This window comes from Eschrichtius robustus, chromosome 2 (genome assembly GCF_028021215.1).
Source record: "Eschrichtius robustus isolate mEscRob2 chromosome 2, mEscRob2.pri, whole genome shotgun sequence".
NCBI lineage: Eukaryota > Metazoa > Chordata > Mammalia > Artiodactyla > Eschrichtiidae > Eschrichtius > Eschrichtius robustus.
In genome coordinates, this window is record NC_090825.1 from 45479409 (window position 1) to 45506961 (window position 27553).

Genomic DNA, 27553 nt, shown 5'->3' on the forward strand with positions numbered 1-27553 from the left:
ATCAAAAGACCTTCACCGGTGAGATTTCTGAAGAACGCACTTCAGAAGTATGGAATGGTAGTTTAATATGTATTGATAAGAAGAAATTGTGAGCAGGGAAACTGGAAAACATAGGATAAATATAAATGAATAATGTCTGTGTAAAACATAATAATGTCTAATACAGGGGGTAAAAAGTCAAGATATTATTAGAATATGGAACATTGTACAGCATTATTATGTAGAATGGGAAGGGATGACTGACAGATTATTCTAAATATTTGGATTTGGGTAAATAAAGATAAAGATATAATTAAATTTTTTGAACATAAATTTTGAAATTTTAATAATCACTTTATATATAGCAGGTATAACTTCCAAACTAATAAAGGGAAGAATAAAATTAGAAAAAAGTGAAAAACATTCAGCCAAAGAGAAAGCAGGAAATGAATAGAAAGAATTACAGGAAAATCAAGCCAAATATAAAATAAGATAGAAAACATCTATGCAAAGATAGTGGTAATTAGGGTAAATATTAATGGACAGATTTCACCAGTAAAGAGATTCTGATGCACTAGCCCAAAAATCCTAGAAGAGGGGAAAATGTATTTAGAGACATTCTATGAATTGAGAGCTGAAACAGACTTAGAAAATTTATTTTCTCATTCAGAAATGAGGGCAGCAAAGCCCAGAGGGGCAAGTGAGATAACCAAGTTCACACAGCTAAAATGTGCTGGATATTCAGCCGGAACCTGTTCACATTCCTTCTGACCCCTCTTGCCCCTGTTAGTATTCCTCATCGCCTCCCCAGCCTCTTCCAGGAGACAGCCCTCTCAGAGGTGGGTTAATGGCAAGATGTCTCAAGAGCAGCTACTTGCTGTGGTGTTTATTGCTGACCTGTGGGAAGTCGGGCTCCTCTACCTCCTCCCCCTCCTCAACCCTGCCATCTCTCTCCAGGTCTCAAATACCCCTACATAAGCGCAGATCAGCAATTCCATTGCCTAAGCAGACATCCATCCAACCAACCAACTGGCACATGGCTGTGCAAGTGAAAGCTCCATCCCTTTGTAAGAAGTTTGGTTGGAGTCTTAGTTGCCAATTTTAGGGCAACAATAAGAATCCCACTCAAGAGCCTATTATCCTTTAAAACACAGAACACTTGATCTGCTGGCAAGCATTTTGAATTGCATTCTGTGAAGAAAAACAATCACCAATTTTGACTAAAAGCTCCAAGCTGCCTGCATTTAAATATTTATGCCCTAGGTTTTGACAAAGTTGAGCATAATCAAAATCCCACTGAGAAGAAGAATGTCGAAAAGATTAATTAGAAAGAAAGCAGGGCTTCCCTGGTGGCGCAGTGGTTAAGAATCTGCCTGCCAATGCAGGGGATACCGGTTCGAGCCCTGGTCCAAGAAGATCCCACATGCCGCAGAGCAACAAAGCCTGTGCGCCACAACTACTGAGCCTGCGCACCACAACTACTGAGCCTGCGCTCTAGAGCCTGCGAGCCACAACTACTGAGCCTGTGTGCCACAACTACTGAGCCTGTGTGCCACACTACTGAAGCCCGTGCACCTAGAGCCCTGCTCCGCAACAAGAGAAGCCACCACAATGAGAAGCCCTTGCACCGCAATGAAGAGTATCCCCCGCTCGCCACAACTAGGGAAAGCCCGCGCGCAGTGACAAAGACCCAACGCGGCGAAAAATGAATAAATAAAAAAAATTTTAAAAGAAAGAAAGAAAAAATGGCGCCTTTCTCTGCCTTTGTGTTCATTGTTCTTAGATAACAAGCTCTTAAATGAGTGAAGATGCCTTTACATGCTTTTGATTGTAAATTTTATTAAGGTCTTGAAGAGAGTTCATCTGAGCATTGAAATGGCGTTTACTGGAAAGTGTCTCCAAGTTTCATGAGCAGAAACACACAATTGGTAGATGTGTTAGGTTCTCACTGACAATAGAGTCTAAGGCCCCCTATAAAAGAGCTATATACAACTGTTCCTCTCTTCCAGGAAAGATGAATTGCCATGGTAACACTGCCAAGAAATAATAGGTCAAGTTTTATCCTTGTGCCTCAGGGTTATTTTATTAGGGTTTTACTTGGAAGTGGATGCCATTGTAAAATGAAGGTTTGGGTATTTCAAAGCTAAACATCATGCCAAGAAAATCTGATCAATAAAATCGGCTGGTGTGAAGAGGATGGATAAAGGGCAATAGGTAAGAAGAACATCTACATTGATCAAAGAACTATTTAGAGGCCAGTTTATTAGAACTCTTTTCTAAAATGTGAGCTTCATTTACAGATGCTTGTATAACTAAGTGTCTGTAAATGAATTCAAAGTGACTGTACAAGATCAGTAGGGAAAAGTGGTTTGTAAATTTCATTTTAATGGATGATTAACTGCTGTAAGGAAAAAAAGTTCTTATTCCAAAAATAAGCATGCAACAAGAAAGCATAAAATATTTGAGCTTCCTGTTTTGCTTACTATTTTTATCAGACTATGTTCAATGCTGCTTTATGCCTGCCTATTTATGGAAATGAAAAAATAAATACAACTGGGTGGAAAGTAACATCACCTAAAAGAAGTAATGTATAATAATCAGCATTTTGTTGTTTCTGTTGTTTTGGAGAGTAGTGTCTCAGTATATGTTATGACTTTAGGTTTCTCTGTAACAGCATTTCAATCATTTGGGGATGAAATTCCAACATGAAACAGTATATAATGTGTATCGCTTCAAGCAATGGTGCTCTGTCCTTCTAAGAACAATATATGTATGTATTTATGTATATTAAGATCTACTTTTTTAAAGCAATAAGATATATCAACTCACCTTTTTTGAATAGAATTCATTTTTCATAAATGGAATATAGTTATGCATTTTAGCATAACATCTTCGTGAGACTATGTTAGGCTTCTCAATAAGACTACTGTTAATCTTCTATATTTTCTCTCCTATAAAGTAGTAAAGGGGTATGTGGATAGCTGTGAAATTTATATTGCTTTTGCCCTGATCATGAACATTGCAAACTGGGGTCGATGACTGCATTAGTTTCCTACGGCTGCTGTAATGAAGTACCACAAACTGGGTGGCTTAAAACAACAGAAATTTATTGTCTCACAGTTCTGGCGGCTAGAAGTCCTAAATTAAGGTATCGCAGGGCCATGCTCTCTCTCAGGCTCTAGGGGGAGAATTCATTTCATGCCTCTCTCCTAGCTTCTAGGGGTTGCCAGCAATCCTTGACGTTTCTTGGTTTGTTGATACATCACTCCAGTCTCTGCTACTGCCTTCATGTGGTCTTCTCTGTGTCTCTGTTTTCTCTTCCCGAAAGGGCATTGGTCATAGGATTAGAACCCACCGTAATCCAGTATGAACTCATCCTAACTTGATTACATCTGCCAAGACCCTATTTCCAAATAAGGTTACATTCACAGGTTCTAGGGTTAGGACTTCACATATTTTGCGGGGGCGGGGAACACCGTACAACCCATAACTGTGACTATGAATTGGAGAACCTCACCACTGAGCAGATGGTCTCAGTTACAATTTTAAATTGCTATGCTGTCTGGTTCTTCAGAAATGATATTTCATGTCTAATATTTTGTAGACATGTAAGGAATATGATATCCTGATTAATGAAATGCTTTTAAAGTGTAGAATTTTTAAATATACCAAAATACGTCTAGAATACATAAAATAAATTTAATAAATATCTATCACAGTCCGTAACTGGTAATAGGTGTTCACTTATTGTTTATTGAATGAATGAATCAATCAACCAATCAACATTAATATTAAATTATAGTGAGCATAATTTAATCTTCCTTTGATGATTCAAAATAATTCCTACAGGTAGAAGGTAGCAAGGTGCAAGTTAAAAGATTGCTACTTGCTTGAATGCTAAATGACTGAGTGTTTATTCCATTTCACATATTTGTGTCTATTTAGAAGTTCACTAGATAAAATGCGTTTTATGTCTTATGTTGCAGTGTTCTCATCCTACATTGCTGTTGATTTTCCTCCTTGGATTATTACATATTATTTCCTTTAGCTTAATTACCTTTGTTGATCAGTTAACACCAATGTGTTCTGGTTTGGTTTCTCCACCTATAAAATTACCTACTTTATCATGTATCAGGATTCTCTGTCCTTCAATCTATTTTTCTCTGTCTAGACATTCAATAAATGTATTTTGATGGTAGTGATATTATTTGAGTTATGTTTCTTTACTAATGGTTACTTCCATTTTCCCTTTAATCCAATACAGAGAGAAGTAACCACCAAAACAAAAGCAAATTACAATATAACCCAGATTTTACAAATGAAAGCTATTTCCTCAATCCTAAAACTGCACATTATCTCTGTGTGACCTCAGAAGTGTTTGAGAATGCACTACATGCAGTTAAAAAAAATAAAATGTTTCACCAGAGAAAGAAAACATAAGGCAAAAACAGACAAAAATGCCAAAATTCAAACTGAAAATGTTCCTAGCTACTACTTATCAAACTGCTAATGTTTTCCATTTTAGAACTCTTTTTTGACAGATATTCAAGTATTTGCTAATCAAACCTATCATTTAAGCCAAAAATTCCTCCTAAAAACATGATTGAGAAGTCAAAATATTTAAGCCAGCTAAGATGATTTTATTTTTTCTTAAAAGAGAGAAAAATGAAAGCTAACTCTCTTGGAAGAAAGCTTTCATTTTTAAATCATATTTTTAACCCTTTTTTTGTGAAAGATTTCCTGTTGTGTTTTTCAATCACCAGAAGCCTACATTTATAGAAAACCAGCAGGTATCTCCAGTTATTAGAATCAACTGGGCAGAGCAACAAGGCAAAGCCAGAGTTTAGAGCCATTTTCCTGAGCAGATTGAGAAGTACCATTTTAGTCAGTTACCTTTTGAGATTCTCACATTTAATTATGTTAGTGGCACTTGACATGATAAGTGTTCTTTTCTTTCCAATATAACCTTCTATCATTATTAGTAAATGTCAAATGTAATGAGGTATTTTTTCTGACTCCTTTTTCTTCCTAATATAATGGGAGAGAAAATGCTAATGAGTTTGTAATCTTAAAATTGTTTTCAGTACTCAAAACCAATGCAGAGCCAACTAGTGTCTGTTTATTAGCTTAGTTTTACTCTTTTTATTTTCTTTGCATTTGGAAAGGAAATTTCCTCTTTGTATTTCTTACTACACTTCCCCTACTTGGTGCAATTTCTCATTCTCCCTGAGAGCTCTGAGGTGACAGCTACCTCCAATTAGATTGTGTTTCTGGGTTCAAGTCAGAATCCTGTGGAAGGTCCTGCCCCTTGCTGTGACTTAAGTGCTTGCTGTCTGAAAGCTTCTTTTTTTTTTTCTTTTTCTTAAAAGCTGTTTTTGTCCCCCTCTCTCTGTTTTAAAATTTTGATACATAATGGCTATTCAACCCCGTGGTTTCCTGTAACATCTCAATCATAATGTAAGAGGACCTTGATTTCTGCTCCCTTGAAGATTAAATACACTTCCAGTGTGAAATTGATATGTTTTATAACACTAGATCTAGTTTCTTTACTGTCAAAATAAAATTAACATCTTATGAAAGAGGAAGCCATCCCTGGAAGAGGTCAAGAAGAGAGAGAAAATGTCATAGTTTTTCAACACAACATTATTTAGTGTCTGTATTGAAGACATGATTGACAGGAAGGGTCTGGGTCACCTTTTAGCAGTGCCTCGGGCATATTGGCTGTTTTCTCCTATTGAGAAATTGGGGGACAGCGGTCTTTTGTATAGAGAAAGTAGCAGGAAGGGGGTCCCTAACCTGTAAGAAGGCTACTCGGTCAATGCCAAAAAGATATTTTACCAAGAGATAAAGAAAGCTATTTAAAATTACTTCACAGTATGGAAAAAAATGGTAATTTTATAGATAATGTATTCTGAAAAATATGAACCCAAGACAAAAGTGCCTAAGTTTTAAAATAGAATAACTCGTTATAAGGGGTTCTGTTCCCCAGAGAGCTAAAATATATTACACAATCTCTAATTATACCTTGCTTTTTAAACACAGTCTTTGGGCATTTGGTTCTCTAACTTTCTCCTTCATTTCACAGTTGGATATACTGTTAATGGAATTATATCCAACGAATATCCAAAAATATCCAAATAAGCTCAAGATTGGCTTCTTTCTGTCTAATAAATTTGTATGATTGTCCCAATTACATGCAGTTTTTGATTTCCAAGTTTATCTCTAATATCTATACCTTCATATTTATAAAATACTAAGCAAAGTACAGTAAAATATTCAAATATCATTTGATTATATATCATTTCAATTTTCTTCATAGCATTTTTTTTATATTCAAGGAATGGTCACATTTTCACGTGGTAAAATCTAGACTTTCCTTTTTATTTTCTGCCAATTAGTGGCATGTTCTGAAAGACCTTCCTCGTTTGTTTTGCTTCATTTTTGCTATTTTGGGTACCGTAATCTGTTTTTATCTTACCTTTGGAAACTTATTTCAATAATATTACCTAATAAACACCTCTAATCAGGCCAGCCTTATCCAGGCTCCAAGTGTGGAGAATCATTGTTGCTCATGAACAGTCACACCCTTTGCTAATTTTCAAGTTTTATTTCACACGCCCACATCCTCCTGGAATCATTTGCTGATTTCCTCAGCCTTCTTTGGTTACCATTCTCTGAACTTTCAGGGGCCAAATAGAATAAACCACACAAATTAGGAGAAAATTGTGAGCATTCTTGAGTTTCCTACTGTTAGTCCGAGGTGGAGTGCAAGCGTCCAAGCAGTAGGGTACCTACGGGTGAGGAACAGCGTGTCCAACATGAGCCTGTTCTAAGAGTGAGACCCAGGAGATGTTCACATCATTTTGATGCTAAAGGAACTTCTTCTTTTTTTTTTTTATATCATACATGGACTTGAGGATATGGGGAGGGGGAAGGGTAAGCTGTGACAAAGTGAGAGAGTGGCATGGACATATACACATTACCAAACGTAAAATAGATAGCTAGTGGGAAGCAGCCGCATAGCACAGGGAGATCAGCTCGGTGCTTTGTGACCACCTAGAGGGGTGGGATAGGGAGGGTGGGAGGGAGGGAGATGCAAGAGGGAAGAAATATGGGAACATATGTATATGTATAACTGATTCACTTTGCTGTAGAGCAGAAGCTGACACACCATTGTAAAGCAATTATACTCCAATAAAGATGTTAAAAAAAAAAAAGGAACTTCTTCTTGAATCATCCAACACATTAGCTTTCCCTTCAAGACCTATTAATATTGCCTTAGGGGGAACTGGGATGCACTTTGTATACAAAGGAGGCATCTCTGGGAGAAGGGAAGAAAGAGGACCCAGACCGAAGTCAGAAAGAAGGTGACATTTCTGTCCAAAATGCTAAGCACCTAGAATACTAGGGCAGAGAAATCAGAGCCCAGTCCCCTGGGAAAGTGGTGAAGAGGGAAGCCAAGGAGCACTGGGTTATAATTTATACCCCAGATCCTGAGAAGACAAAGGAGCAAGAGTTAGTTGAATTGAGGAAGAATTTCTTCAACTACACTGTGCAGTATCTGTGACCTATATAGGTCATTTCAGTGATGTAGCTGCCTCTGATTCTCAGATTTCACTGCTGCATGAGAGTCTTTTGCAGGCCCTGAGCCCCTGCATTTGTAAGCTGCCATCTACCATCCTGTGTTAGCCTTGCCTTCCCAAATTTCAGGAATAACAGCCAGTTCTTACCATTTATTGGCCACTTTTTGTGTGTCAGGCTCTGTGAAGCACTTTCCATGCATTATTTCATGTCACCTTAACAAGCCTGCTAGACTTTAGGGGGTTTAAGTTAATAGAGGCTCAGCAGCTTGTGCATGTCCCCCCCAGCTCTCTAATGGGAGAGTGGGAACTCCAGATCTGTCCGACTCAAACACCCACACACAGTAGGTATTTTAATTGTCATTTTACCATTGAATAAATGGAAACTACACTGCATGCTTTTAAATGCAGGGACCTATTCATAAAAGGTCCTTTTTTTTTTTCCCCCACAGAGGCTTGTTCTTAGCAGATAGACAGTAAATACATAATGATGGAGCTAATGTACTCTTCTGGTTTTAAACTCTACAAAAGCCACAGATTTTGATATGTATGATCTTTCTTCTTATTTTCTTTTCTGTAGTTAAATGCTCCTTAATGGGAATGAACATATGTAGAAGGTACTTTGAGCTAGTTCTTTACCACCCCCCAAAAAAAGATCTGCTCATAATACTGCAGAGCGGCCATATGAAAATCATTAGGAAAAACAAGACTGAAAAACATATATAGCTATACATTGTAAATACAATTTAGACTCTCTATTATGACTATTTTGGGAATAATTAATCACTACCCAGAAGGTGTATTGCCTCATTTTTTGACAGATTATTATTTTTATTTTGTAGGACACAGCAGGCCAGGAAAGATACAGAACAATCACCACAGCCTATTATCGTGGAGCCATGGGCTTTATTTTAATGTATGACATCACAAATGAAGAATCCTTCAATGCAGTACAGGATTGGTAAGTGAGAGCAAATGTTCGCATTACTAATAACGACTTTTTTTCATTAACCTCTCTCTCCCTCCTCAAAGCAGTGATCACACCACAATGTAATATGTGTATTTTTATATACTGTGATCCCACTTGTGTTTCAGAAAGCAAACAAGGGCTAGCTATGCCCAGACTCATTTAAGGATTGATAAGAAATCATTTTGATGATTTTGCTCTATTTTGTTCACTCTAATGCTTTGCATCCTGTGATCTTTAGTTCCATGGGGGCAAGTACATTGCTTTTGATTTTTTATTTATTTTTTAAATTTATTTATTTATTTTTGGCTGCGTTGGGTCTTCGTTTCTGTGCAAGGGCTCTCTCCAGTTGCGGCGAGCGGGGGCCACTCTTCATAGTGGTGCGCGGGCCTCTCACTGTCACGGCCTCTCCCGTTGCGGAGCACAGGCTCCAGACGTGCAGGCTCAGTAGTTGTGGCTCACGGGCTTAGTTGCTCCGCGGCATGTGGGATCTTCCCAGACCAGGGCTCGAACCCGTGTCCCCTGCATTGGCAGGCAGATTCTCAACCACTGCACCACCAGGGAAGCCCTGCTTTTGATTTTTTGAAGTACAAATAATGAATGGTCTGGAAGTATACTGGTCTAAAATAGGAATCTGGAAACCATGAACCATAGGCCAAATCAGGACTATGAGCCCCAACTGGCTCACCACTTGTGTATAAATAAAGTTTTATTAGAACACAGCCAGGTTCATTTACTTATTGTCTATGACTACTTTCATGGTACAACAGCAGAGTTAAGTAGCTGCAACAGAGACCATATAGCCCACAAGCCTAAAACATCTTCTGTCTGGCTGTTTACAGTAAAAGTTTGCTGACCCCTTATCTGGATTTGTTAGACAGTTTTCAGTTTTTCTTCAAATTGAAAAGTTCCAAAGGACTGGGATGAAGAAAAAGAAAAAACTGAAACCTTTCTTGACTCTCAGCTACATCAAACCATGTGAAAACACCTCTGTCTGTGTGATTTGCTATGGGGGGTTGACTGCTGTGGCTGCAGCTCCTTCAGCCTATTCCACCAGCACCTCAGGAGGAGACGCTGAAAAGCTGATGGTCATGGTCATGGTCATGAATTAAAGCAGCAGGGCGGAACAGGGCTACTTTCCTGTGGAAAGAGCCAGAGTCTAGTTGGGCTTTGTGTGGTATTAGGAGGAAAGCGAGCTCACTGGTAGGACCAGGACTAAACAGACACCACATTTTAACTCCAAATACAGTCCTGGCTTGTCTTATTGAAGGAAAAATTAGCAATACACAGGTAAAATAAACATTTTTTTTTCCTGTTTTACATGATAGTATTATCCAAAATGATTTTTTTATATGTGTATCAGCTCAGTGAAGGTCAGATGCTATTAAAAATTTCAATTTGCCTTAGATTGTTTCCTTAAAATTTTTATTGCTTATCTGAAAATGCACCTACATCTTTCTTATTTACACACACACACACACACACACACACACTTACAATACAAAAAAAATAGTAATAATACCACTAACAATAGCAACTCAAAAGGGAAATATATAGCTGTAAACTGAAAAAGACAAGCTTAGGACCTCCATGAAAAAATAATTATCTTCAACTGAGGGGCATAGAAGAAGGCTTAAGTACCCCTCTTTTTAGTAGACTGAATATTGTAAAAAATGCCAGTTCTTCACAAACAAATTCATAAACTCAAGGCACTTCCAATCAAATACCAGGCGGTTTGGTAGAGAATGGAATGAAATAGAGTCCAGATATAGACACAAAGCCGTATGGGATTTGGTTTATGATAAAAGTAGCATTTCAAATTAGTAACAAAAAGGTTGGTTCAATGAATACCGTGGTGCTATCCAGTTAATTGCCACACATAGTTCTGGCACACATATTGTCATACAAAATGGTCATTTTAACTTTGACTATTTCCTCTCAGGAAATGATAAGACCCAGGAGTGTTCATGAATTAGATTTCAGACATCAGGGTTCCTAAATCTGTTTGCACCCATAGTTCTGGCCCATTGTTCCAATGAAAGTTATATGACGACTGAGAAGAGATGGATCTGTTGAGTTCTTTGAAACCAAGTGATAACAGTGCCAAGAGCCATCCTAGCAGTACCTCTGACTCTCGCATCAGAAACACTATGGAAAAGTGCAGCTTCCTCATGTCCTTCCCTCTGCAACCCCACCCAGGCTCCCTTACCTGTCAACAGACCATCTGCCCTATCTCACTTCTCCCCCACATCCCCCAATTCTCTAACTATTTGACTCTATTTACCCACTCTTTCCTTTGAAATTCTGTTTCCTGTTGTCTTAGAGGCACATTTCCCAGATTATTCTTGCGTCTCTCAGCCCGCTCCTCTTTCTACTTCCTAGCTTTCACTCCCTTCCTCACCCAGCAAAGGGTCAGCATCCTCTCATGGCTTTTTTCTTGGGCTTATTCTGTTTCCTTGGCCATCTTATCCACTTGTGCACATCATTTATCACTTGTACCAGATGGCTCCCAAGTGCAATGTTGCATTTCCTGGTATCCGAAATATTTATCCACCTGGACATCCTTTTGGCATCTCAGAATCAATTGTCTTCGCCTGAAACTGCTCACCTTCCTGACTTCAATTTTTGCTGTTCATTGAGGCCACAATGCTTTGCCACTCAGGTTCCACCTCGTATCCAACTCTAACTTCCATCCATCCTATTCTGGGGCCTGATCTTGCATATTAATTTTTTCCTGACTATCCTTTGAATCTGCTCCTGCCTGAGAAATCACGTGACCATCATGGCTCAGCTGCTTCTTCTTATCTTTTGCTTCTTCCTTTATAATAGCCTTCTAACTGATCTTTTCCCCCTTAGATTTCTTCCCATCCCAATCCATCCTATCCCGCTGCTGCTATAAGAGTCTCCCAAAAGAACATGATCCTAAAGATCATGGAAGACTCCTGCCCAAAAGCCATGACTTACCATCGCCTCCTTAATTAATTAAAACTTCCTCAGACTGACTTTCAGACACATGACATCATGGAGTCCCTATATTTTTACAGTCTCATCTCTCACTATTCTAAAGCCAAACTGAACCATTCACTGTTTTTGGAACCAAGCCTAAACTTTCCAACCTTTGTGGGGTTTGTGTTTTGATGGTACCCTCTGTTTTGCATTTCTTTTTCACAACCTTCTACTTCACCTCCCCTGGATATCTAGATTTGTCAAAACCCAACAAAGCTTATCCATAAACCAACCCTTAGTCATGTTTTCATCCACAGTTGTATAATCCTTGGTTTACTAGGGATTTTTCATTCATTCAACGGTTATTGAGCACCTACTCTTTGACAGTCAATCTGCCAGATGTTGTAGTTAGTACCTATGCCAATATTTACTATCTCAGTTAGTGGATCCACCTGCACCCAGTTGTCTGATGTGGAAATCTGAGCTCTAATTTTGATTTCTCTCTCTTTACCCATGACATCTCACTGACCACCAAGTCCAGTAGTTTTAACTTTCTGAATGCCTTTGTCCCTACTGCCGCTGTCTAAATTCAGACTGTCATGAGCTCTTTAAGAACCTTAGCTCTCAGCACTTTAGGAATTTTCTACCTTATATGCTTACTGGCAAGTCCCACCCTCTCCAGGTCATCTATCATATTGCCATCAGAGCTAAGTAACGTCTCTCATCTTAATAATAAAACCTTTAATAATGTCTTATTACTTATAGTGGAGATTCTAGGAGCCTCTCTGAATCACTGTGGAGCCTTGACAGCATGAAGAAGCCCAGGCTCCACTCTATACAAACAAAACCAAGTCTGCAGTGATAAATATTGGTATATGTATGTGTGTCAGCTCTAAAAGTGATCCTGATGCCCATTTCTGGTTAAGACCATTGATTTAGAATGAAGTCCACACCCTCTAACGTGGTGGACAGTGTTACCTCCTCATAGATATTCCATTAACATCATCTCCTACCACTCTCCTCCACTGGTCCTAGGTTTCAACCAGACAGAACTTTTCTCAATTTAGTAATGTTCCATTCTTTCAATAACTCTGTTCCTCTGCTTGGAATACCTTCTCTGCTATCTATCTAAATTCTTATTCTCCTTTCAAGGCCATCTCAAATAACAACTCTTCTACGAAGCTTTTGAAGATACCACTATCTCGTTTCCCACCCACCACAATTTCCATTCCCAGTGGATAATGCTATTCACTCCCATATCTCTGCTTCCATGCCACACTAGCACTTTCTGCAGACCACATAAAAAACCTAGCAGACTCTGTTTTTATCTGATTACATTCTGTCTTCTGTATTGCAGTGTGAGTTCATTCATCTCTTTTCCCTAGTACTGAATACAGTACAATTTTATTAAAATTTTTTTTCTAAATTTTTATTGTGGTAAAATATACAAAACTTAAAATTTACAATCTTAATCATTTTTAAGTGCACAGTTCAGTGGTATTAAATACATTCTTATTGTTGTGCAACCATCACTACAGTCCATCTCCACAACTCTTCATCTTGCAAAACTGAAACTCTGTGCCCATTAAATAACTTCCCATTCTCCTTTATCCCCAACCCCTGGACCATTATTCTACTTTCTATGTCCATGAATATGACTGCTCTATTCATACTACTCTAAGTACCTCATATAAGTGGAATCATACAGTATTTGCTTTTTTGTGTGTGACTGGCTTATTTCATTTAGCATAATGTTCTTCTTTTTTTATATCTTTATTGGAGTATAATTGCTTAACAATGTTGTGTTAGTTTTTGTTGCACAACAAAGTGAATCAGCTATAAGTATACATATATCCCCATATCCCCTCCCTCTTGAGCCTCCGTCCCACCCTCCCTATCCCACCCCTCCAGGTCGTCACAAAGCACCGAGCTGATCTCCCTGTGCTGTGCAGCAGCTTCCCACTAGGCATCCATTTTACATTTGCTAGTGTGTATATGTCCATGCCACTCTCTCCCTTGGTCCCAGGTTACCCTTCCCCCTCCCCGTGTCCTCAAGTCCATACTCTATGTCTACGTCTTTATTCCTGTCCTGCAACCAGGTTCATCTGTACCGTTTTTATAGATTCCATATATGTGCGTTAGCACATGGTATTTGTTTTTCTCTTTCTGACTTACTTCACTCTGTATGACAGACTCTAGGTCCATCCACCTCACTACAGATAACTCAATTTCATTCCTTTTTATGGCTGAGTAATATTCCATTGTATATATGTGCCACATCTTCTTTATCCATTCATCTGTCGATGGACACTTAGGTTGCTTCCATGTCCTGGCTATTGTACATAGTGCTGCAATGAACATTGTGGTACATGACTCTTTTTGAATTATGGTTTTCTCAGGGAATATGCCCAGTAGTGAGATTGCTGGGTCATATGGTAATTATATTTTTAGTTTTTTAAGGAACCTTCATACTGTTCTCCATAGTGGCTGTATCAATTTATATTCCCACCAACAGTGCAAGAGGGTTCCCTTTTCTCCACACCCTCTCCAGCATTTATTGTTTGTAGATTTTTTGATGATGGCCGTTCTGACCAGTGTGAGGTGATACCTCATTGTGGTTTTGATTACATTTAGCATAATGTTCTTAAGTTTCATTCCATGAAGTAGCACATGTCAGAATTTCCTTCCTTTTTAAGGCTGAATAATATTCCATTGTGTATATATATACCACATTAATCCAATATGTATTTTGAATGGATGATCCAAGGAACTATAGAGTGTCACATACTTCCTTGGTATCCCAACAAAAAAATATAGAAATTACTTCAGACCAACATAGGAATTAATGGTTCTATTCTTCCTCCCAGCAAAGATTTAATATCATATGTGTATTGCTGCTATGGCGATATTATATTCAACTTTTTATTGTTGTTAGGTATATAGTTGTCTTAAGTTCCTAATAGAATATAAACTATTTGTAGAGAAAAATTTTGTATTTCCTACTTAATATAGTAACTAGCACAAAATGGGTATTTTAAAAATTACTGTTAATTGATGAAATCGATCCATCAAAAACCTTGGGAAATGTTTAAGGAATAGAAACAGAATTGTATAGTAAGAAAAAAAACCTGTTTGGGGAAAAAAATCCAGTTCAGCTGTACGAACTTGCTTACATATACAGTATTGTTCAGCCGCAGTGGGGAAGGAGGAGCTTGCTGATATTCCACCATGGCTTTCTACAACAAGAAATAAGGTATTCCTAAGAAAAACAAGTACAAAGGAACAAATTCTTTAAATTACTGGTATCCAAGTACTGACCTTAAGGCTAGAAAAAATACAGAAAAACATACATAGCAAAAAGAAAAATTAATTGAAATTTATTTGCAGCTAAAGTTTCAAATACTCTTCTTAACAAAATGTACTTTCATTATATAGAAAGAAAAGAAAATGCTTGTTGGCTATGATCTCAGTAAAATCCTTAATCCTTAAACTATCTAACTGTAGGAAGATTTAGATTAAGTGAAAAATTTCTTAAAATTTAATTACACACAAATTCTAGTCAGTTAAGGAAGCAGGTATAGAGATTTAGAGAGAATAGCAGCAAAGTAACAAATCATTTTGAGGAAATAGAGGCTGTCCCTTGTTTGAAAACACGTTAGACTGTACTTTGAATTTTCCAGTGGAATTTTATTTGAGGAATTAAATTAAATAAAAATACTCTCTTTAGCCAAGTTCCCAAGTTCTGTAAAGTTAATACAAAATGAAGCTCACTGTGATCTTATTTATAAGTTTATCTTGAGTCTACACATTTTCAAAAAGAATGTGAAGAGGTAAACACAAAAGATACATAGAATATGCTTAATAAAATAGGAGCAGAGTGGCCCCCAAAATCAGGAGGGAATATTGTTTTAGCCCTAGTTCCCTAGAAATAGGGTGGGAAAAGCTTAAATGCTAATACTTTGTTGGGAAGTACAGTCGCAGGGAAGCAAGAGAGAAGAAAGGGGTGAGTGGCACAGAGAAGGGGGAACCAACACTAGGGAACGTCTGGCAAAGCAGTCACCACTTGGTATCAAGCGCAACTGACCACAGGTCTCACAGGAACTTCTTCCGAGAGACGGTCAGGCAGAAGGGAGAAGAATTTCCCCATGAGCCTTTGTCTTCTACTGGTCAGAGGTTCAGGCTTTAACTCCTCCACATTTCCGTGTTACACATCCGTGGATGAGTCATCTCAGTGGCAGCAGGGAAGCTTCACTGTGGAAGGCAGAGCTGTGTGGCATTAGCCTGAAGTGAGCTGCTTTGGGTCATGCCCGTGTCATGCTGATAACAGAGGTGATAGTTGAGAAGAGCCCTTGCAGGAATGGCATGGAATGAGTGGCTGGCCTTTCAGACAGGTGAGTCCAGAAGAATCTGAGGGGGCACATAAGTTTGAGGGTGTCTGATAGAGAATTTAAAAGCTTATGGAAGTGTAAAGGGCAAAATGGCTCTTGTGTTTAAAGCAAAATTTGGTTCTGAGACTCTTTGAAACCGAGGTGAAAACCATGGCTGAAAAAAATAATTAAACCTGATGTAATATACAGCTCTCAATATAGGAAGGGGTAAAAATGACTATACCAATCCCTGAGGGCAAAGAAAGTTGTTTTTTTTTAATTAAATTCTGCTGGAAATATCTTTAATTTGGGGACACATTGGGTTTATGTCAACAATGGCTTTCACAACTAGTACTAAAAAGACCACATGAGACTCCTTTTTTATAGTGCCTTTAAAGCATAGAAGACAAACATTAGAGTATGTTCAGTGAAGGCCCCTGTGGGAGGCTCGGAAAATATAACCCAAGCACATAGACTTCTTGTGGTCTCAGACGATGCAAGAATCAAATGGTAACCACTCAAGGGAATGCATGGATTCCATGCTACCTAGACTATCCTCCCTAAATTCCATTTTTCTACGTTATACCTTAGATAGAAGGCAGTTTGAGCTTATGTTCTCTGAAGAGGGCCTCAGATGCTTGCTTATATTGCATCCAATACTTTCGAAACCAGATGCTGACCCTGTATTCTTATGCTTGTTAAAGTCTTTCCAATTTTTTTTTTTGACATCTTTATTTGAGTACAATTGCTTAACAATGGTGTGTTAGTTTCTGCTATATAACAAAGTGAATCAGCTATACGTATACATATATCTCCATATCCCCTCCCTCCTGCGTCTCCCTCCCACCCTCCCTATCCCACCCCTCTAGGTGGTCACAAAGCACCGAGCTGATCTCCCTATGCTATGCGGCTGCTTCCCACTAGCTATCGATTTTACATTTGGTAGTGTATATATGTCCATGCCACTCTCTCACTTCGTCCCAGCTTACCCTTCCCCCTCCCCAAAGTCTTTCCAGTTTTTGAACTTCTTTCAGTTCCTTGAATACTTCTGGGTTCCGTATACTTCTGGGTTTCTCTTCCTCTTTGGAAGAGGCCTTTGCACATGCCCTGCCTTCTACAAGAAACCACATCCCTCCAACCCTCACACAGATCAAGCTAATTTCCTCTCATCCTTTAGATCTCAGCTTGACCATCATTTCCTGATAGGTTTTTTTCAACGCCAGATGTGTTTGCTTGCTCCTACAGTAGGCTCTTGAAACACCACCGCTGGTTTATCTTATAAAGTAAATGCCTATTTCGTTTTATGGTTTCCTGCTGCATTCCAAGTTCCTTGAAGACAAGGGCTATGCCTTTTCTTTTTCACCTTTATATCTCCTTGCCTACCCCAGGGCCTGGCACTGAGTGGCTGCTCAAGAATTATTTATTGAAAGTGAGTGAAACCTGCATGGAAAGTGCACATCTAGTAAGGTTATCTGAATTGGTTGGCATATTTTTTAAAAAGACACAGGGAAGTAAGGTGGCTGTAAACAATCACTTTGGATGCTGCAACAAGGTTTACAGTGTTCTTCAGCTTTGTCCAGGTGGCGAAACTGTGTGTCATCATGGTCAGTAACTAGACTAATTGGCCAGATACCCATTTGCTCCAACCTGCGGTTTGTTAAGGAGACAACTGTGTGGAGTTCAAAGTCAAGAGCAGCAATTTAGTGGCTCCATAATTTTGAGAAAATAGAGGTTACCTCTTTTTTGAAAACAGAGTATTCTGTGGTTTGAATCCTCCAATGGGCTTTGATTTAAGAAATAAATGAATGATTTATTAGCGAGACAAGGCCCAAATAGATTTAGATAGTTCTAGAAACAGAAGTTCACCACTGGAAATTCACTGCCTTTGAAATGTTGCTCAGAGGAGTTGTGGCCGAGAGAGTTTCCTGGGTCTCAGTGGGAACGTGATCCCAGGTATATGGAATTCGGATCTGCTGTACAGGCTCTTCCTGAATGTCTAGCACTAAAACTCAAATGTCTATACACACTGCAGTGCATTTTAACTTGATTTAAATTCTTTCCCATTCCTGACTTTAAATGCATTTCTGTTCTAAGTATGGCATGGCCACAAGCTGCTGTATTTCCTGTAGGAGATTGTCTTTGGTTTACTTCCCCCACCTTATTTATTTACATTCTGCTTTTGATGACACAATGAGAAACTATAAACATAAGTTTCTTTTTTTAAGGCAGGAAATCGGGTAAGCAGGTTGATATTTTTTAAAAACCACCAGACTGAGGATAAAAGTCCGACACTATCATCCCACCAGTTTTAAATAATTCATTTCCATGACATTCAGGGTACCATTGCAGATGTGCTGGAACTGGAATGAAATTTCACCTTCAAATATTCTCTTCCTCTGCAATTTTCTGTCTCTTTCTTTTTCTCCAAAAATGTATAATGGTCTTAAAATAAGGTGACCTCATATTCAATATGAAAGAATTTTAGCCTGGTAATAACAGCTGAGATATGATGAGCAATTGCTAAGCCTTTGTTCAGACCTTCCTAATCTTGTTCAAGGTCCTCTCAACTACAAGGTCTGTTCTGTGACAGCTTGGAGGGGGCAATGGTGGGAGTAGAGCACAGACGTCTGACCCCCAAGTTTTATCGCCACCCCACACTGGGCATTGAGGAGTCTCTCCTCTCCCTGGATCTTAATGACTACATTTATTACTGCTGCTTGGACCCAGCCATAAAACAGTTTTCTTCCTCTGAAATTTTCACATCATCCAACTTAAGCTCAAGTTTATATTTATAAGATAGACAGACGGCTCCTAATCCACAGCTCCTTCCCAAAAAACAAAACCAAAATATACCCTGTTCCCTCCATTGTCTTTTCTGTCTCCATCTTTCCAGTTTATCAGGCCAAAAACATTGCAGTTAATCTTAACTTCTCATTTTCTCAGAGCCCACATCCAGTCCTTAAAAAAAAAAATACTGTTATTATCTTGGCTCTAATTTCAAAATCCATCTCTTCTGTCCTTCGAGGTAGTTATGCTCTATAAAGTTGTCAAGAGTGTTGAATTAGTGAGTACAGAATCTGCCCCATTGGGGAGGTAAGGGGTTAGGTTCCTGCGAGCTTCTGTTCACATTTTTGCCAGCCGATCAATACATTTCCTTATGTTAGGTGTGTTTCTGCTTCAAGACACTGTGTTTAATATATATTGTTGATTCCTGACATTGAACTCATGACCTACAGCAATGCAACTCATGCCGACATGAAGCTTATCCAACACATCTTTTTCCTCTGTAAGGCATACCACAGCCTTCTTGCACTCGGAAACATGAGACAGCACTTCAGCATTATGCTTGGAGGTCATATTGAACAGCAAAATCATCAATAAAAAAAGCAAAATGTGAAGAGTATGACTCTAAATGTATTGTGAAAGGGTACTTATTTACAGGGTGTGAGCTGAAACAAGAAGGCAGAACATGCCCTTGTTCACCTCAACTAGGAGTATGTGTTTGGGCCACTCAGATTTCTAGTCACTTTGCTCATGTCTATAAATGTCTGTGAAAGTGCTATGAGTACTTATTTTGAGGTTACAAATAAACTAGCAAATCAAAAATATAGAATCCGTGAATAATAAGAACCAATCATATATTCAAAATACCACCACTCCACCACCACCACCCGCCCCTCCCTGTTTCCACTGTGTATTAGCTTGCTAGGGCTGCTGTAGCAAAGTACCACAGACTGAGTGCTTAAAAAACAGAAATGTCTCAGTTATGGGGCTAGAAATCCCAGATCAAAGTGTCGGTGGGGTTGGCTCCTTCTGAGGGTTGTGAGAGAGAACCTCTTCAATGCTTCTCTCCCTCTGGCAGCCTCGGGCATTCCTTAGCTTGTAGACAGCATTCTCCCTGTGTTTTCATATCATCCCCCCTTTATATGTGTCTCTTTCTGTGCCCAAATTTCTCCTTCTTATAAGGACACCATCCTATGGGATCAGGGCCCACCCAACAACCTCATCTTAATCTGATCATCTGCAAAACCTTATTTTCGAGTACCATCACATTCATAGGTACTAAGGATTCGAACTTTAACATTTTGGGGAGGGGATACAATTCAAGCCATAACATACTGCTACCACCCTGGTTATGCTACCATCAACTCTTATCTGGATTATTACAATAGCCTAATTGGTCTCCCTGCTTCTAGCACTGCCCCAGCCTCCAGAATCTTCCCAGCACAGCAGATGGAATGAGCTTTTCAGACTGTAAATCAGATCATGTCACTCCTCTGCTACAAATATTCACAGCATCCCACCTCCCCTGCATTAAAGCCAAAGCCCTTACAAGAGCCTACAAACCCTGCACAATTTACCCATTGCCTCTCTGACCTCACCTTCTCCTGCTCTCCCTCTTGGTTGGGCTACATCAGCCTCTTTGCCATTCCTAGAACATACCAGACATGCTTCTACCTCAGGGCATTTGCTCCTGCTATTCCCACTGCCTGGAAGTCTCTTCCCCACATATCTTTATGGCTCTCCCCTCACTGCCTTCCATTCTTCACTGTAACATCACCTTATCATCAAGGTGTACCCCTCCCACCCTATTTTATATTGCAACCCTCTTTAGCACTCCGTATCCCCTTTCTTGGCTTTATGTTGGTTCCATAGCATTTACCACTCTCTAACATATTTTCTAATTGACTTATTTACTACATCTGTCTCCCCAGCAAGCATGCTTCATAGAATAGCAAATCTCTGTCCCTTTTATGCAGTATTATATCTGTGTGTCTAGAATAGTCCCTGGCACATACTAGATGTTCAATAAATATTTGTTGAATGAATGAATGTATGAATGACAGAAAGAGAGGTATATAGGACTAGACCTTACTCATTTTGTTTCTTCATAGTCTTCACAGTCCCAGGCACATATCAATTACTTGTCCTACAAAAGGTTGATGACCAAGGGCTGCAATAGTATCAGAATATTTTGAAGAAAATAAATCAGTGCTCTCAGTTCAAGTGTGTAGGGAGGCACTGCCTATCTCACCAAACTTTTGTCTGTATAGTAAGACCTTCCAACTTCTCAGCAAGATGGAGCTGATATGTAGGTAGAATTGATGAAGAGAAATCAAAATGTGTCTCATCTTCCATACTGGGCAAAGTGACTTGAAGTTACCTGGTTAGTTCCTGTAAGAACTAACCCTGATTCCAGCCCTAAAACGGTCTCCTTTTATCTTTATTTTTGGAGGGGAGAGTATATGTGAGGAATGCCTTAGAACAATAAATGTACAACACATATTTGGGGGCACCTAAAAATGGCCAGAAATGTCATCTAACCCAATGAGAAATATTTACTCATCTCTTATGGCCTCAAAGTTCCATTAACCAACTTTCTGTCTCTGAATTTTTTTTATTTCTTTGTTTTTTCCACTTATTCTTTCATTTGCTGGACTTAGTTCTGGCCCAGAATTAGCTCCATGAAGAATGCAGACACGTTAAAAAAGTGTAAAGCCTGGAATTAAAGATGTTTTAATTAAGTACTTAAGTTTACTCAATATCTGCCCAGACCAAAGAGGGCAAACCTGGGCTTATATTCTGGTCACAGAGAATCTTTTCTTTTTTCTTTGGTGATCCAGGAAATAGCAAAAGGCTTGAAGACTGAAGCATGAAGCACATATTAGCAGTTAATGTGCTGATTATGTACAGAGAAGGAACTAGGGGAATAGAGATGCCTGTCCCATCTGACTTTGTGTTTTGTCGCCTAACCTCATCTGTACTTGGAGGTGGTAATTATAATTCCATAAACATTGACACTAAAGTCAAGGCTACAAGCTAAATTCTTGTTCCTGCAGCCTTACCTAAGACAGGCTATATAGGGAATATAAAGATTAAATAAAAGACTTGGTCTCTTGGATGAAAGATATTATATAAATATGATTGCTATTTGTTCTGCTTCACTTATACTCTGAAAATAGACTTCTTGGCAGCTCCTTATGTGCAGCTGTGTGTCAAAATGTTTATTGCAAATACTGTTATTTTCTCACAGGATTTTCTTGGTTTCTATCTATTTTATTGTACCTTCTTTTCTTTGAAATTAGTTGCCTGTCTTTGGGGAGTGGATTTGTCTTGAAGGACACTAATTATACCTGTCACATAACTCCTCAGAGAGGAGATTGTGGTAAGAGCTCATTTCCTAGTTCTAGATGTTCAGCTTGGTTTCTGGGTAATATTGTTAATGAAAAAGAAAATGTGTGGGATTGTTGATGATCCTATTTAGAAAACAGAGTTTTAGGCTTTAAAAATGAATGGTTACGCTCATGCCTTACTTGAACCTTACTAGTATTTTCCGTCATGAATGTAATCTCCATCAAGTCTGCTTTCCAACCTCAGTGCATATTTAGAATGTTTAGTACTTTATGACACATACTGTTGGTCCTCATTTTCTTTTCTTTTTTTAAAATATATATGTATGTATTTATTTATTTGGTTGTACTGGGTCTTAGTTGTGGCATGTGGGATCTTTTTTTTTTTTTTTTTTTCAGTTGCAGCACACGGGATCTTTAGTTGCGGCATTCAGGCTCTCAGTTCCAGCATGCAGGATCTATTTCCCTGACCAGGGATTGAACCCGGGTCCCCTGCATTGGAAGCATGGACTCTTAACCACTGAACCACCAAGGAAGTCCCGGTCCTCATTTTCTAATTGTCCAGTCAGCAAATAATATGCACTCAGCCACTGCACTGTGAAATGAATAAAGGCCAAATCTTCTCAGTCTAAATTGATCCAACCCCAGTTTAATCAACTATTTCTAAATCTATGGTGCTATTTGCCTAATGTGGGGCTCCCCAGTCTAGCTGGAGGGTTCTGGAGCCCTATTTATTCATTTAATGTTGGGGTGGCCTTGGTCATTTATCTCTGCAGTCCAGTTGATTGAGATAATTATCCTAATTTTCAATTGTAAACCAACCCCCCTACACACCCACTCCTTAAAAACTAATAGGCATTAAAGGAAACTATTCTAAAGAGAAAATTAGAAAAATAGCACAATATTAGTTATGGGAGGATTATGTTTTGTCACCAGAGAAGATAGGTCATGGTGTATGATGACTGATTCCATTAAGTTTAGACAGAGCCCCATATTAAGTATTGTCATGTACGTTTTCCTTCCCATACCATCAATTTCCAAAGCAAGAGCAAGAATTATGGTGCAAGTAAAAGGAGTTACAAGCAGCCCAACCATGCCACATTCTCCATGCCCTCAATCTCATGTTCTTTAGTCACAGAATAACCTTTAGAAAAGTTCTCATTTATTTTTTTTCTCATTGTGGTTCCTTCTTTATTGTTTTTTTTAAATTTTTATTGGAGTATAGTTGATTTACAATGTTGTGTTAGTTTCAGGTATACAGCAAAGCAAATCAGCTATACATATACATATATCCACTATTTTTTTAGATCCCTTTTCCATATACAGAGCATTGAGTAGAGTTTCCTGTGCTATACAGTACGTCCTTATTAGTTATCTATTTTATATATAGTAGTGTGTATATGTCAATCCCAATCTACCAATTTATCCCTCCCCACTTCTTTCTCCCTTGGCAACTATAAGTTTGTTTTCTACATCTGTGACTCTATTTCTGTTTTGTAAATAAGTTCATTTGTACCATTTTTTTAGATTCCACATATAAGTGATAATCATACGGTATTTGTCCTTCTCTGTCGGACTTACTTCACTCAGTATGACAATCTCTAGGTCCATCCATGTTGCTGCAAAAAGTTCTCATTTAAAGTGTATTGTATCCTGTGTCCAAATGTAATTTGTATATATCAAACGAATTTTTTTTTATAGTTTTCCTTCCCATAGCATACTGAAAGCAACAGCTACTGGATGGCAGGTGAGGGAAGAGATGTCTCAAGGCCTGAGTGGTGTCCTAGGTGGTTTTCAAACTTTTTTTGAACCAAATACTTAGAGCCATTAAAAGTTTTTGAGTAGTCATTCCAATATATGTCTACCCAGAGTTAGCCAAGGTTAAGGGCACCGTCCTCCTCAAGATTGGCCTCACTTCAGATACTACATATCAGTTTGGCATCCATAGGACCACCCTCACTTCTGACCAGCAGGCTGCAAATACAGGGTTTCCCATGACTACTTTTAGATTTGATAATTCACTAGCATGACTTACAAAATTCAGGAAAGTGCTATACTTACAATGATAGTTTTATTATAACAAAAGGATTCAAATCAGAACCAGCCAAAGAGAGAAATGCACAGAGCAAGATCTGGGAGGGTTCCACATGCAAAGCTTCTGTTGTCCTCAGGGACACATCACCCTCCAGGCACATTGATATGTGACAATGTGCAGGAGATTGCCAACCAGGGAAGTTCACCTAAGCTTATGTGTCCAGAGTTTTTTGTTGGGGGTTTATTACATCAGCATGATTGGTTGAATCATTGCCCATATAGCTGAACTCAATTTCCGACCCACCTCCCCTCCTCAGAGGATGGCCTGATATCACCTGACTCAAAATGCCAACCATCTAATCACACAGTTGGTCTTTTTGGCATGGCCCCCCTCTCATCCTGAGTTATCTCACTAGCATTAACTACCTGATTTGCTCTAAAGGGCCCACCATGAATAGCAAAGACACTCCAGTCACTTGAGAAATACCAAGGTTACCTCTCAGGAGTTGGGGACAAAAACCAGCCAACTTCTTTTATTACACAACATCCATTTATTTATTCATAAATAATAAGCATATACCATTGTGCCAATCTATAATGCACATTACAAAACAAACACAGAAAAGTAGATGCTAAAAAAGGATGAGTTAAATATAAATAGAGCTTCTAATATTGTCTTCCAACACCCTTGTGAAAGACCATGTTGTAGAAAGCTGCCCTAAACAAGCCCACCAAGGAGCCCTGTAAGGCTGACAAAAGTGGTGCATGCCAGTTTCAGCAACACCAGCTGGTCTCCCCTGGGCCTCCCACCATTCTTATTTGCATCTCACTTTCCCCTTGTCATTTCTTCCCACTCTTGCCCTTGTTGGCTCCCCAAATTTTGTTGTTCACATCAGTTTCATTGCCACTGAAGTGAAACGTGGTGATAAGGCCAGTATGACAGGGTCATGTTGATAGAGCCCTCATCAAAATGCCCATGTCGAAGTGTCAAAACATTCTTCTTTTTATGAGCAATAGTAGAACAACAAATATTTTTACCTCCAGTTCCATCCCTAACCCCACTTTTGATCAAACCCCTTCCCTCAACATCATGCCTTCTCTAAATCCCAGTGGGCTTAATCCTGAACAAGACATTTTTGAAAGCTTTGTTATGGCATTCAAGGAGTTAAGTATAGTAAAATCTAGCTGTGGTCCCACTGACCCAGCACTTCCTAAATGCATATCAGATATTTAAACAACATGAAAAAAAATGGATGCTCTGCTATAATTGAAATTATTTCCTTATCTTTCTGTTTTGGATAAGCTGTGAACTTTAAATATGAATATTAATATGGTAATTTATGTAAATCTTTGCTTTCATAGTTTATATTCTGGAGCTGAGTCTTTTCTGAATTGCTAGAGCACAGAATTTTATATCCTATGACCTATAAAAGTACCAAGAATGACTTAATTTATATAGCTGAATAGAACAGTTTATTTTAGGAGAAGTTTTCTTAAGCTGAGAGGAAAAATTGCCTTTTTAAAAAAATTCCCTCAATTTAAAACCAACAGAGATAGGGATCTGGGAGGGAATGAGAAAGGTAGAAGGAAGGGAGCAGAATTCTTGGTTAAAGATCTATTTTGAAAAGGGCAAGAGGCGCCAAGCTGAGAATTCTGAGGCTGGTGAGGGGAGCTGTAAAGGCTTTGCAGACCATTAATTGAAGTCCCCTGCCTCAAAGTTAGACAAATCCAACAAACCAAAGACTGTATAACCTTGGAAACTTGACAGTATCTAACCTTTCTCAGCCTTCGTGACTATCTTTAAAAGAGAGAAAGAATTCCTAACTTAGAAGGTGATTGTAGAAACAGAGGAGACAATGTAATGTGCCTGGTATGCTGTAGACACTAAAGGACTTTATCTTGCCCTTAGGTTTATATCAGACAGTAGGGCTCAATCTAGATTCCTCATTAGAATCACTTGGACATCTTTTCAAGACCCATTTGTCCCTCAGTATCCAAGGGAAATTGATTCCAGAACAAAATCCATCGATGCTCAAGTCCCTTATATATGTGTGTGTGTGTTTATATATATATTTATATATTTATATTTATTTATATATATATATATATATATATATATATATATATATATATATATATATATACACATATATATTTTTAAAAACCTGGATATGAAGCTCACAGTATGCTGAATATAGCTTACAAGATTCAATTCGACTAACACGTGTTTTTTGAGGGGGCGGGGTCTCTTGGTTGGTTGGTTGGTTGGTTGGTTTTTGCAATTGAGAGGTCTCTGCATGGCAAGCTCTGCGAAAGTCACCAGGCCACTATTGCAGAATCCACCTTTGTCTCTAAGATTGCCTTTTTGGTCAGTCTCTCTGCCCTTGCCTCCCCTCTGTCCCTTCCATGTGGCCAGGGTTTTTTTTTTTTTTTTTTTTTTTTTAACATATTTCTTTAGCACTGACAGTTGCCTTTCCCAGTCTGCTGCTGCTTAAGAAATTCCTAATTGTTTGGGGTTTTTTTTAAGTTTTAATTTATTTATTTATTTATTTATTTATTTATGGCTGTGTTGGGTCTTCGTCTCTGTGCGAGGGCTTTCTCCAGCTGTGGCAAGTGGGGGCCACTCTTCATCACAGTGCGCGGGTCTCTCATCATCGCGGCCTCTCTTGTTGCGGAGCACAGGCTCCAGACGCGCAGGCTCAGCAATTGTGGCTCACGGGCCCAGCTGCTCCGCGGCATGTGGGATCCTCCCAGACCAGGGCTCGAACCCGTGTCCCCTGCATTGGCAGGCAGACTCTCAACCACTGCGCCGCCAGGGAAGCCCTGGCCAGGGCTTTTATGCAGCCACCCTCTGATTTCCAAAGCTCCCATTCTTCCAGGCCTACTGTTTCAGAAGTAGATGAGGTGTCATAACCGCATGCACCTTTCTTCACTCTGACCACACCAGACCACGGGCCATACTCACATGTGCGGTGCATCTTGATCCCTCTGTTTTTCTATAGAACAGAACGAGGGGTTTCTGTCCTGACTGCAGACCTCTGGAATCTTCCTTGTCTTCTAAAGCTCACCTTGAATATCCCCCTTTTTAATAATGCGGGTAGTGTCCTAACTGAGGCCTAACTGACACCAGCCACGGGGCAGGAATTCTTTAAGCGTTAGCTCCCTTCCCTTCCTCCTGATCAGGATCAGTTGTTCCTCACTCAGGGGCTCCCCCTGTACTGTCCCTTATAGATCTCATAAGCACTTAGCTCATCCTGCCTTGTATGTTCATCACTTACCTGTTTGTTTCCTCCACTATGCTATGAAGTTCTTGATGTTCAAGTATGTATTAGACTTATTTATCCCTACGTTACCCAAGCATCTCTCAAAGAATCTTATACTTAGTAAGCGCTCAATTAATATGCAATTGATGAGTGAATGAATGAGAACACAAATGCCCAGGCCCAACCTTCGCCTACATAACTCCCCTTCCACAGGGTTTTCTCCCTGTCCGAACAACTCCTATTAGCTGATTGGTTTGATGCTTTCCAGGGACAATTCAGGTTAAAA

The 27553-nt window shown here is 39.0% G+C and overlaps 1 protein-coding gene across 1 annotated transcript in view; it reads left to right on the top strand.

Annotated features, from left to right (window-relative positions):
• Window positions 1-27553, top strand: part of RAB3C (RAB3C, member RAS oncogene family) — a 277486-nt gene that overhangs the window by 101833 nt on the left and 148100 nt on the right. Inside the window, exon 2 of the mRNA XM_068532979.1 lies at window positions 8402-8520. Within this exon, the coding sequence (XP_068389080.1) occupies window positions 8402-8520 (119 nt within the window). The remainder of the gene's footprint in view (window positions 1-8401; window positions 8521-27553) is intronic.